The sequence below is a fragment of the Crocuta crocuta genome, unplaced genomic scaffold (genome assembly GCF_008692635.1).
Source record: "Crocuta crocuta isolate KB4526 unplaced genomic scaffold, BGI_CrCroc_1.0 scaffold401, whole genome shotgun sequence".
NCBI classification, from domain to species: domain Eukaryota; kingdom Metazoa; phylum Chordata; class Mammalia; order Carnivora; family Hyaenidae; genus Crocuta; species Crocuta crocuta.
Genome location: NW_027529449.1, coordinates 449,828 through 462,433, shown reverse-complemented (window position 1 = coordinate 462,433; position 12,606 = coordinate 449,828). Strand labels below are relative to the sequence as shown.

The window sequence follows — 12,606 nt, the reverse complement described above, 5'->3', positions numbered from 1 at the left end:
ATCATTTAAAAAGTTATATTGAATCTCTTGTATAGTTAATGTATTTTTGAAAAAATATACTTGGGGAATGCCTAGGTGACTCAGTTGGTTATATAGCTTTGTCTATATAACGTGGCATGTTATCTTTGTAATGAGAGGATGAGATAGATCCATTACGGTAAAAGATATGCACTATTAATGAGTTTCTAGCCAGCTATCAAGGCATCATCAAATGTGGTTTATCTTGGTGAATGAAAGTTTGAATGGAAAATTAAGCTCCCTTACTGACTGTAGAAGTGCAGTGGATCATTTTGTTCTTTAATGTCACACTTCACTGGACACACTTCACAGAGCAGTGAATCATGCTTAAAACAAGCAGCCTTTACTTTAGCGACAGCAGATAATGCAGCAGAGGTGAATAATAAGTGTTAGCAGTCTTAACTTTCTCTTACAGTGCTTTCTCCCAGGTGCCTGATGGACAATTTACAAAGTACATATGCTATTTTATAGATTGGAACTTGGGATCCAGCCAGTGGCCTGAATATGACAGAAAGTCAAAAGGGAAAGCCAGCCAACATCACAGATTCCTTATCCAATCGTTCTTTGATTGTTACCACCATTTTGGTAAGTATTTGTTTTCCCATTTCTTTTTAGATAAATGTAGAATAACATGGAATTGGATTAAAAAGGGCATTATAGTTTGAACAGTAAGGAACAGAATGTAATGTATTTTACAGTTATTTAGCAATTACTGTATAACAGATGAGTCAAGGATAATTTAGGCACAGTTTTATTATGTTAGTCTTCAATGATGTAATTTGTATTAATGTTTGGGCTGTTTATACTGATTAATATTAGAACTTTATATATGACTAGAATTTGTTACATTTCTACAAAATGAGGTACGATTGAAGAGTTTTCAGTGTTAAGATTTAAAATATATATGGGCGTGCAGGTGTATAAACATAGTTACACGAGGGGCTGCATGTGAACTTTGCTTCTTCTTTCACCTCCTGCTAATACATTTTAGAGGGCCTGTCATTAATTTTTCAGGATTTTTTTCTGTTATATTCCAACCTTGCTTTCAATTGTCTTCATCATGGAAAATCAATCTACCTAATAACATTAAGTGACAAGTGTTTTCTTAAACCAGAAAAAATATTTTCACCAGCAACAGAATTAATACAGATGCACTGGATATGTTTACCCTTCTTATATTGATATAGTTTAATTAGATCCCACAGTAACATTTACCTATGCCTACTATGTCATTTGAAGTGGGAATTTTAATTTCAGAATAAGCAAGGACCTCTTCTATTATTAAGTCATTACTTTCTACCTACAGAATAAGCCTATCCATTCTAATTCTTGTGTCTTCCCAGGTAGTCAATAAGAATGTGAGATTAATGTTCAGGAAAAAACAAACCACCACACACTTTTAGCATTTATATAGTTTCTATATTAGATTTATAGTAGCAAGCAAGCCAGGAGGAATTCATAATCTTGTTCCTTTATTAACAACAAGGGATGTCACATCTCTAGGCATGTCAAAATAAAATAGCTTGGGTTAAAGACTCTTGATAATGAAGCAAAGCTGGTAATCATGAAATGACAGTGATGGAAGTTCATGAGTTTTTTAAATCACTCCCTTGCTAAGAACCTCAGTGAATACTTGCTCCCTATCCATCATATCTAAACTGCCTAAGTTCTCTTTATCTATCCCTCTCTTTTCAAAGGTAACTCTCATGCCCACCTCACTGGCCTTGTTCTTCAGTTGAAATGCTTTCACAAGAGGCTAAGACATCTTTTTTCTGCCTGTATGTCCTGGATCTCACTACCTCCTGCTAGGACTATGGCAGTAATCATGTAACCATCCATTTGCTGACAGCCTTTTTCCCTTTGCAGTATAACCGTACTCTCTCGTAATGATCTGTCATTTTCCTGTTTCCTTGCTTAGAAATCTTTAGTGAATCCATATTGACTGTAAAAAGTACCTAAAATTTTGACCCTCATGTTCAAGACCTTCTACAGTCTTGTCTTCTCCTACCTTTCCGTCCTCATTTCCTATTATTCCCTTTCAGAAACCCTGTGTTTTAACGTACCCGGGGTAACCAGTTAACCTATTCTCACAATTATGTCAGCCCTATTCCTTTTGTCTGTAATATGTTGCTTGCCATTTCTGAGATATGATAGTACTTGTAAGTAATTTATATTATTTAGGATTAATGTTATACTATATTTTCCTTATTTCATATGTGCAGTATTTCTCTAAACATCACTGAACATTTCTTTGAAGAAAAGGATCTATGTCTCCTATTTTTATGTCAAACTCCCAGATATGTCACTTATCTTACAGCTCCAAAACTTTGCTCATTTCTTCACATCTCCCTGTGAGAATCCTATTCATCCTCCAGACTCATCTCAGATGACAACCACTCCATGAAGCTGTCTGATCTCTCCATTAAGTTGTGTATATGTTGTGGGGTGTGGAGGGATGTATACTTTATGTATCACAAGACACTATCATGGCAATCACTATGCACTGTTTTTATTTTTTTAGAAAATTTGTATATCTGTGTTTCCATTTGAGGTGAGTGTAAAGTCCATGATCAAATTTTACAGTTTTTGAAATCTCAATGACAGAAAAAAGTGCCCTAGGCATAACAAGCACTCAAATATCTGTCAAATTAAATTAAATAAACAATTTAATTAAATGGAAAATTTAAGTGAGCAACTTTTTAATGGTTATCCTTAAATATTTTTTCAACTGTGAAGGTTACTGCAAACTTCTTGTCCAAACAAAGCAGGTAATTCAGACGATCCACATAATTTCTCAGTCTTAATTACTCAGGTTGTTTTATAAAAGATATTCAGACATTTCTCTCAATCAAACAATTTTATGTCTATTAAAACAAGTGGTACTTATTCTTAGCTTCATATTAAAACCAGACATAAAACTTTTTAAGAAGTACTTTTACCCAAAACACATATCATACCTTTTGAAATAGTATTTCTGAGTTTGGGCTTGGGAAATCTTCATTTTTAAAAAAAAATTCCGTAGGTAATTCTGACCTATAACAACGACTGAGAACAAACTGATCAGATCATTATTCTGGATAACTAATATGTAAGATCAACTATGAAGCATACACTAAGCATACATTTTTAAAAATAGGTTATTGGGTCACCGGGTGGCTCAGTTGGTTAAGCATCTGACTTCAGCCCAGACCATGATCTCACAGCTCGTGGATTCAATTCTAAGTTGTGCTGTGTGTTGACAGTTCAGAGCCTGGAGCCTGCTTTAGATTCTGTGTCTCCTTCTCTCTCTGTTCCTTCCCATTTTCTCTCTCTCTCTCTCTCTCTCAAAATAAATAAACATTAAAAATAGTTTCTTTCTATTTTAGAGTACATCCCTCTATTGGTCTCTGAGCTATTCTGGTATTTAGTAAAAGGAAAATCAGTCACTTTGTCTTTATATCACTTATGAAAAAAATACTTGTTCTAAATAATACTCTGATCATAAAATAGACACAATTGAGAAAAGAACATATTTGAATAGATTAGTTACCTTATTCAGTAAGCCTTATGCTTGATAGAATTTACTAAAGTTTTTATTTTATAAAGAGGTTATGATCATTTGATTTACGTTTGGTAATTTTGTCCTTTTCTCTCTTGGAAAAATCTCAGAGGAGATTTGGCTGAGTTGTGAATAATGGCATCTCCGCAAAGAGAAGCTGTAGAGATATCAAAGAGAAGTTCACTTATGCTTCTTGTTCAATATTTTTGTTATGTGCCTTAAGAAAAAACAGTGAGGTATTCTAGGATTTGACATTATCAGGGTGCTAATCATAATGAGCTCCATTTCTCTTGAATTTATTTTTATTTCTTCTTTTATTTAACAAATATGCACTGAATGATGGTTGTGCAAAAGCTTTGTTTGCTGAGCAAAATAGACATGATAACTGTCCTCAGAGAGCTTAGAAAGTGGTGAAGATTCATACAGAAGATTACACACATGTTTACACATACATACACATTACCTTCTGATTAAGATATAAGAAAAAGATAAGTGGAATAATGCCTTTTACAGGATACTTCTGAGCTATCCTGGGAGTCAGTAGTGACAGGACAAGTCAGATAGGCCCCCCTGCACTGCAAAGACCTGAAGCTTGAGAAGGAATTAGTAAGGTAGAGAAAGAGGAGTATTATTATTGGCAGAGAGAAAAGCATATGCAAAGGCCCTAAAGTAGGAAAGACCTTGGAAAATTTGCAAAATGGAAAGAAAACCATGATGGCTGATGCTGATGCCTCGGTCTGCTTCTCAGCTTTATAAAATATGACATAGCCCATTACCAAAAAAAAAAAAAAAAAATACAAACAAAATAATTAAATAAAAATCCAGCAGACATTTATTTCATGCCTGCTATGTGCTAGTCCCTGTTCAAATCACTACTCATGTATTTCCTCAGTTATTAGTCATAATAACCTTTTGAGGTAGATACCATATTGATACTACTTCTATAGTTAAGAAAGCTAATGTCTGAATTGCCTAAATAGCCTACTCATGGACACACACCTAAACAGTAGAGCAGTGGGGTTTTAATCAATCTGTTCAGCCAGTGTTAGCAACTGATAACTCCATCATACCACTTGAATGAAAACTCCATTGGCCAACTATGGAAAAGTCTAGCAACTATAGTTTATGACCCAAATAACATCTTGATTGAGAGTTGTTACCCTAAGGCAACACTTCTTATCCAGAAATCCTACATATGCTACAACACTGTTTTTCTGTTATGGGTGTGCCTTGAAACAGCTATACATTCCCCGCCATGGAAGCCAAGGTTAGATTACACTTGGTGGGATGTCTCGGGCCTCCCATTTATCTCCTCTTTTAATGTAGCCTTCAGTTTTCTTTAAGCCTCTTTAAACCATAATCTTTAAACCAAATTTCTCTTTAGAATTGAGATGGAGCATCTTGTTTATAAATATCTTTTACTCCCCTTGAACAACACAACCTATGCCCAATGCATTGTATGGGTACAGCATATAGTTACATCATGGAATGACTCATTTTAGAAAGACTTAAACATTGGTTTTTGTCGTTTTTTTTTTTTTAATTTGAATGAAGACTTAGGGTATTGTATAATTTGGAAATTTATGTAACTTCACCTAAAGCTTCGGTCTACTCATACCCTCTTCTTAATATACCTTATTACCTCTCTGGTCTTCAAATTTCAAGTTCAGTTGCTATTAAAATTCCCTTGCTTCTTCTGTTTGTTGTTATTAATGGAACTAAAAATTCAACCCTAGAATCATGTTTTTGTTCATGAGGATTTTATTTATTTCATAGCAACTATTAAAATATAAATTCTTAATTTCCAAAAAGAGTAACAAAAATACTCATTTAGAACAAGACATAGAGTGCTCTTTACGAATAGTGTTTCCTATTTATTTCTATTTATAATCTGATCCTTTTGTCTTTACTGCTTTGGATCCACTAGCTAGGGAAAGCATCAGGTGACTGAATATTTATTTAAGTTCATACAGAAAATGCCTATTTCCCCTCTGAGTTCTTGGTTGTCAGTAGATTTTTTCAGGCCTGTCTAAATATGTTGAGTGCTTCCCACTGTGCTGCTCTTGTATAATAATTGATTTTTGTCCATCAAAAGATTACTAACACTTAAATGCCACTGTACATGTTTTTTGCCTTCATAGCTGGTAGCACTTCAGCATGCAAATGACTATGAATTTGGTTATTTGTTTAGGAAAATCACTCTTAAGTAGGTTCTTTCTTCTTGGTTGCTCGATGAATTTAAAAAGTGTGTTTGCATCTGCAACTTAGTCTTATTTTATTTTTTATTTTTTTTCCTCTAGCACTTCCTGGAAGGTTATATAGTTCAGTATCCTTTACTTGCTGAGCCTTGTAAAGCTTTATTGTTACAACCCACAGATACAGGAGGCTTATCTGGGAGCAAGCTTCCGAGGACAATGGGAAGGTTTCACAGTACAAAAGATGAAGTGACCGAATCATCCCCTAAATGGTTCTGCAGCTTCTTCCATAATGTCAACAAAAGCAGATTTCTAGGGCTTCAAGTCTGCCACCGCAATGCATTTTCCCTCTGATTCTTCTCTTCCCATTGTCACAGACGGACTGTCAAGCGCATAGTTCTTTAAGTCGCTAGCATCCGGGCTTGGAAACCCAGACGCTGCAGCTTCACAAAGAAAAAGATTTTCATTCTTAGCAACCCCTACACCATTTCCAAGCAGTTTTAAACGTGTATTGTGGAGATAATAAGATCAAACTAATTTAAGAAAGATATGGTAAATATACACACACAAGTACTACTTAAATGTTAGCGTCTGAAATGAGAGTCTCATTCAAACTCAGACTCCTCTGACCCCACTCTTGCTACCTACTTGTTCAAAGGCAACCAAACCTTTTTCACTATATTTTTTCTTCTATTTCAGGGTTTCTGCTGGTACTACATTTCTCTTTCTCATTCTTGCTTTAATAGCTCATTGTATTTTATTTCAAATAACTATTAATATTCTCTTAGGCCTACAGATTAGCTAGATAAACATAAGACTATTGGTGGTGGTACCATACAGAAAGAAAACTGTTTAATGTGAAATTAGGCATAATTTTTAAAACTCTAGGGTCTTAATCTTTAAGGGTTCTGTAAGTGACCAAAACCTCCCTTTTTTAACCATATAATATCTCTCACACACACGTGCGTTCTTCATCCTTCTTTATTAAATCTGCTTTTAAAATGTTACCATAATGAAGATTATTAAGTATTTTTATTCTGTTGTTATATTCTTCTTCATTGCCAAAATTATTTTTAGTACTGTAATTTCTTTGAAGCTTATTTTATCATGAACAATGTATTAAGTTTGGTACAGAAGAATGAATAGAGAAATCTGACTCTCTGGTTTAGCTTACCCACAGCAAAATACATGGAAATGCAGTATTTTTGCTCCAGCTTTCTCATTGTCAAAAATATTATCACTATAGAACCATGTCAAATTATAAAATGTAAATTTCAGCTGCAGCCTTGACCTGAGTGGATGTTCAGTATCAAACTTAACATGCATCAAACCTCCTTCTTTGATTCAGGCCTTACCATACCTCTTCCACACACTGTTTATGTTTCCAGTACTTTTCTATTCACTCAAAGCAGAGGTTCATTTCTTAGATAACTCAGTCTCCTTAAATCCCATATTCACAATTCAGGTAACAAAAAGAAAAAAGAAGATGGATTATTTTAAGAGCGTTTAGCAAAAAAGTGAGTCAAGGAACATTCTGAACAAGTGAAGCGGTTTTGTTTGTGGGTACTGTGGAATGGGAGATTTATAGAGTCTGATTTGAGAGGCATTGTATCACATGGGAAAGGAAAAAATCAAGCATGAGATTTATTGGGGGTGGATTACATTTGGGGCAAAAATAACTGAAGAATATGGATGAGGACTTCAGGTTAAAAGTCTAAGAGATGCGGCATTAGCCTTGCCACAGAGCATGATAAGGATGTTGGGAAGGGAGATAATGAGCTCTCTTTAGTCCTCTATGAATGGAGATGCTGGCAATAACTTTCTTATAGTCAGATCTTGATTATTCATGTAAGGGGATAATAAATTAGATTCAGAAATGAGATGCAATTTGGAGATTAGCTAATAGGTGCAGTCTCCTTTCCCATCAAACCTTTTACTGGAAGAACAGTGAAATGGCACATTTGATTGATTTGAGCTTGAGGTTTATTTTTTTTTCTCTTTCTCTTTCACTAAGGAATTAAGCTAATGATATATTTAATGACCAAAATACAAATACCCATAGAAAAAGAGTAAAAACCAAAATCTCCAATCTAAACTGATAATTCATTCAAGAGGAAGAATTAAATAGCAAATCAGTATTTACTAAAATATGAATAATAGTCATTAAGCCAAATCCTCTGAAATCAGTATCTTTCCTGAAATATTTTGAGCAGCACAACCCAGCAAAACTCTAGCTGTTTTTCTTAAGTTAATGTCAACGTATTACCTATATTTCTATAGATATTTCTGTAGATATATCTGTAGATATAGAGTTAAAGAAAACTTTTCTTAGAATGACAATTATGGCCAATAAAGACTTGGATTATTTTGTACATTGTATAAATTTTTTGTAGTTATTCTTCTGAAAATAGGTAAACACAGTTTGCTGCAACTAAGAATATAGTGATTGTGTCTATAGTTGTGTACTAAAGAATTTGTGTGTGCGTGTTGTGAGGATCAGTTATTAAAAAGAATGTCTTGGGGCACCTGGGTGGCTCAGTTGGTTAAGTATCTGACTCTTGGGTTTGGCTCAGGTCGTGATCTCATGATCTGTGAGGTGGAGCCCTTCACTGGGCTCTGTTGTGACCTCGTGAGCCTGTTTGGGCTCCAGTCTCTCTCTCTCTCTCTCTCTCTCTTTCTCTCTCTCTCCATGTCTCTCTGCCCCTCCCTCAATGGTGCTTGCTCTCTCTGTCAAAATAAACATTAAAAAGATAAAAAATAGAAATAAAATAAGAAAAATGGCTTTGCTTAATAACCTTGCAAAATAAAATCCTAGAACGGAAAGGAAACCTTGTAGATCCCTCAGAATGCACTTAAATTCTGAAAAAAGTAAAAGATAAAGAATAAACATGTTTATTAAAAAGTTATTAAATTTTTGCTCTACAGGCCTGCTACACTATTTTGTGGGTATTTTAAAACGTAAGTTCCAGGTTATAGTATTCATTTTCTCTCCTGTGTGAAAGTATTTTTTTAAATTATTTTTTAAATATTTATTTATTATTTGAGAAGGAGAGAAATAGAGAATAGGCAGGAGAGGGGCAGAGAGAGAGAGGGAGACACAGAAACTGAAGCAAGCTCCAGACTCTGTTCTGTCAACACAGAGCCCCATGTGGGGCTCAAACTCATGAGCCGTGGGATCATGACCTGAGCCAAAGTTGGACACTACCTACTGAGCAATGCAGGCACCCTGAAAGTTCCTTTTGAGTAACATCTTGAGATATTGAAATGGAGCTTGTTTTTCAGTCAAGAGAACAATATATAAGCACATGTGGAGATTCTTTCATCAGTAGCTTTTATCCTAACAAACGAGTCATCCTTAGCATTGTCTTTTCTTGAAAATATTAAGTTGTTCTGATCGTAGCTGTTAGGGCTTGTTCACTGCTTTCTCCTGATATTCTCACTTCCAAGTGATAACCTGTAGTGCACCATAGGCTCTGACAAGACTGCTAATTAGGGATGGTAGAATTATGGTGAACAGAAGGAATTTGTTCCTTCAGAAGTCCTGAAAGAGCAGGACTCAGACAATTTCAGGAACTTTCTTAGCTCTATGACAGTAAAAGCACCACAGTTGGAATGGCAGAGGCTAAAGAAAGCAAGCACACTGTCCTGTCAATGGAGTAATAATGATCAACTCTGCTGTTATTTATGTTTATCTTCTGCTTATGTTTTTTGGCCGTTTCTTGTGATTGTGAATTGGAAAATATTTTTAGTTAAGTTTCTACATGTTTTTCCAACATTTAGAGTCATATAAATCATTAAAATATAGTGAAAGTTTGAGTTTAATTCCCTTAAATATATGATCCATTTCCATTTTTAAGATCAATGTTTACTATAGACATTGACTGAACTTTCTTAATTTAGCTAAGAAAAAAATAAGCCTATTTTAGATTGAATAAAATGTAGTTTGAACAATGGTGGTGAGGAAGTGAAATTACAAGCTTGAAATTGCCTGTGGGCTTTGGATAAGTACAGGAAGTCATCAAACCAAATAGTCATTGATCTTTACAAATGTTAATGATACGAGATTCTTGTTAAATGTCATCATGTTTAAAAATACCATTTTAAATGAGTGCCAACGAATACCTTATAAATGAATCATTTATATATAATAATCTCCACTTCTGAATTTCTTTTTAAATACTTTATAAAATATGATCAACTAAATAAGCACTTAAATATATTTTATTTCATAATATTGAAAGAGAATTCTTTTATTTTTTAATCATCTTTTTTTTTTTTTTTAATTTATTTCTAGGAGAGAGAGAGAGACAGCGTGAACAGGGGAGGGTCAGAGAGAGAGGGAGACACAGACTCTGAAACAGGCTCCAGGCTCTGAGCTGGCAGTCAGCCCAGAGCCCGACGCGGGGCTCGAACCCACAAACCGCGAGATCATGACCTAAGCGAAAGTCGGACGCTTAACCGACTAAGCCACCCAGGCGCCCCTTAATCATCTTTTAATTATGAGAGTCACAGTTTCTTTCCTCCTCATTAACTGAAAGTTTGCTAATTAAAAATAATAAGGCTCTAAAACTCTCTATGATTTCTCACTATCATAATAAAAATTTCCATGAAATCTTAAATAATAAAAAAATATATATTAGAAGAAATTTAGGGTAAATACAATAACCAACTATTTTTAGAGACAAAAATGCAAGCTGTTTTAAGTTAGAGCATGAAAACATTGCTTCTTTATTCTGGTTGGAGGTGTTTGGCCATGGTTTGGCTCCCCATCTACTAGATGGCTTGGAACCCCTATGCCAGCTCTCCTATGGGGCATTAAGGGCTAGACATTAAGGTGTGGAAGGTTACTGTAGAAGAGCTACTTCTGATGTTCCCAAGTCAGATCTAAAGAGAAACAGAAGATGAAGGAATAAAGCCTAACATTTCCCTTCATTAAAAGCCTGGTTTTCTGTTTAAGCTTACCCTCTATTTTTCATCTTCAATTTTCTGTCAGTACTGAAGTTCCTTTTCTAAATTCTGGTGTTGTTTATATAGTGTAAAGTATTAGAAATGTCTGTAAGTTTGTAATCAAAGTACTCACTAGATGTCTATAATGTTGCTGTCTTCATCAACATTGTAAAAGACGTACTTCCTCTTAACTTTCCAATAAAATGTTCAAGAAGATTCAGGGAAAAAATCAATATAAAAACAACAAAACCATAGTGATATTATAAGCTCCAATTAAAAGGAAACGCATGCCTAATTTTAGTAGAATACCCATCAAATACAGTTAATGGGAACACATTGCTGATTATTTTCTAAAATAGCATGTTGTGGACCCTAGTTATGAGTTTGTAGAAATATTTCCATATTTAAGAGATCTATGATTAATTGTCTTTAGTTTAGATATTTAATCAAACATCTTATGGATAGCTATAATTTCATCTCTTCCTTCACTAATTTTTAAACTCTTTTATTTGTTTTATTTTTTTTTTCATTCAGTGAGAACTCTATTCTCTGAGCCAGTTCTCCTTACTTTAATGGTCTTTCCTTTTCTTGTTATTATATGATAATAGATTTATTCCCAAGAAGACTTTTTATACCGAGTTTTCAAATTAATTGTTTTTCAAGAAAGGCCATTAAATATTTTTGAATACATTGGTTATTTATACAGGTTTATCATTAATCTTCCTAGTCACAGTTATTATTCTGATAAATGTATTAATACATTTCTGAATGGTAATCATAGTTGTATTCTAGAGATAAGCTATTATTGGTTGTAACTAAATAATATTTCACTGGATAGCTATGTATTGTTTGCTCTATTGTTTTTAGATATATCCAGTGATGACTACTCCATAGTTACAGCATATAACTATTTTGTTAGCTTTTTATGTCAGTATTATGCTAACTTCATTTAAGAAGAAGGTAACTGGTTTCTCAGCATTTGCTGTGCTCTTAAGTAGACTGTGTATCATAAAATAATTTGCTTCATATTAGATTAAGAATAAAATTTCACACTATTTAGATATTTTCTGGAAAGATTTCTGAAATATTATAATTTCATAATATTTCATATAATGTTCATATAATAACATGATCTATTTATGTTATTACTTCTTTTTGAGTGAATATTATATCATACATTGATGTCATATAATACCATAATTTATAAGCTACCTACTCATGTAAAATTCTGTTTTAAAATTTTTTCTTTTTTTTTTAGATTTGGTTAATTAAGATACCTTATTTTATTATTCTTGCTTTTATATCCTATTCATTGCTGTACTTATTTTTTCCTATTTCCTTTTTTCCTTTCTGCTTTTTTTTAGTTCTCAACTTTTTAACTTTTTATTATATAAATGTTCCATTTATTTTGTTTTTAATTATTTAATGAAAAATTCATATACAGGCTGAATTTTTCTCTGAAAAGTGCTTTAAGACTCTTCTTCTTCTTCTTCTTCTTCTTCTTCTTCTTCTTCTTCTCCATTTCCCTCTCCTTCTCCTTCTCCTTCTTCTTGCTAAATGAAAATAGTAAAGCTTTATGGATAGCAGAGCACTATGGAATCAAACAGAGCTTTCATCTCTGAAACTACACAGGGCTTTGAAATTCAGGTAGTGGTCATTATATAATGCATTTAAATAACATGCTTTCCAAAATTATTTTTAGTTAATTAACTGATTCATTTATTTATTTATTTATTTATTTATGAGAGGGGTAGAGAGGGAGAGGAAGAGAGAGAATCTTAAGCAGGCTCCATGTCCAGTGCAGAACCCAACACAGGGCCCAATACGGGGCCCTAGCTTACCACCATCAGATCATGACCTGAGCCAAAATCAAGAGTCGGATGCTTAATGTATTGAATTCCAAAGATA

At 33.8% G+C, this 12,606-nt stretch overlaps 1 protein-coding gene across 1 annotated transcript in view; it reads left to right on the top strand.

Annotated features, from left to right (window-relative positions):
• GRIK2 (glutamate ionotropic receptor kainate type subunit 2) overlaps positions 1-12,606 on the top strand; it is a 622,787-nt gene that overhangs the window by 382,723 nt on the left and 227,458 nt on the right. Inside the window, exon 9 of the mRNA XM_077760692.1 lies at positions 490-603. Coding sequence (XP_077616818.1) covers positions 490-603 — 114 coding nt within the window. The remainder of the gene's footprint in view (positions 1-489; positions 604-12,606) is intronic.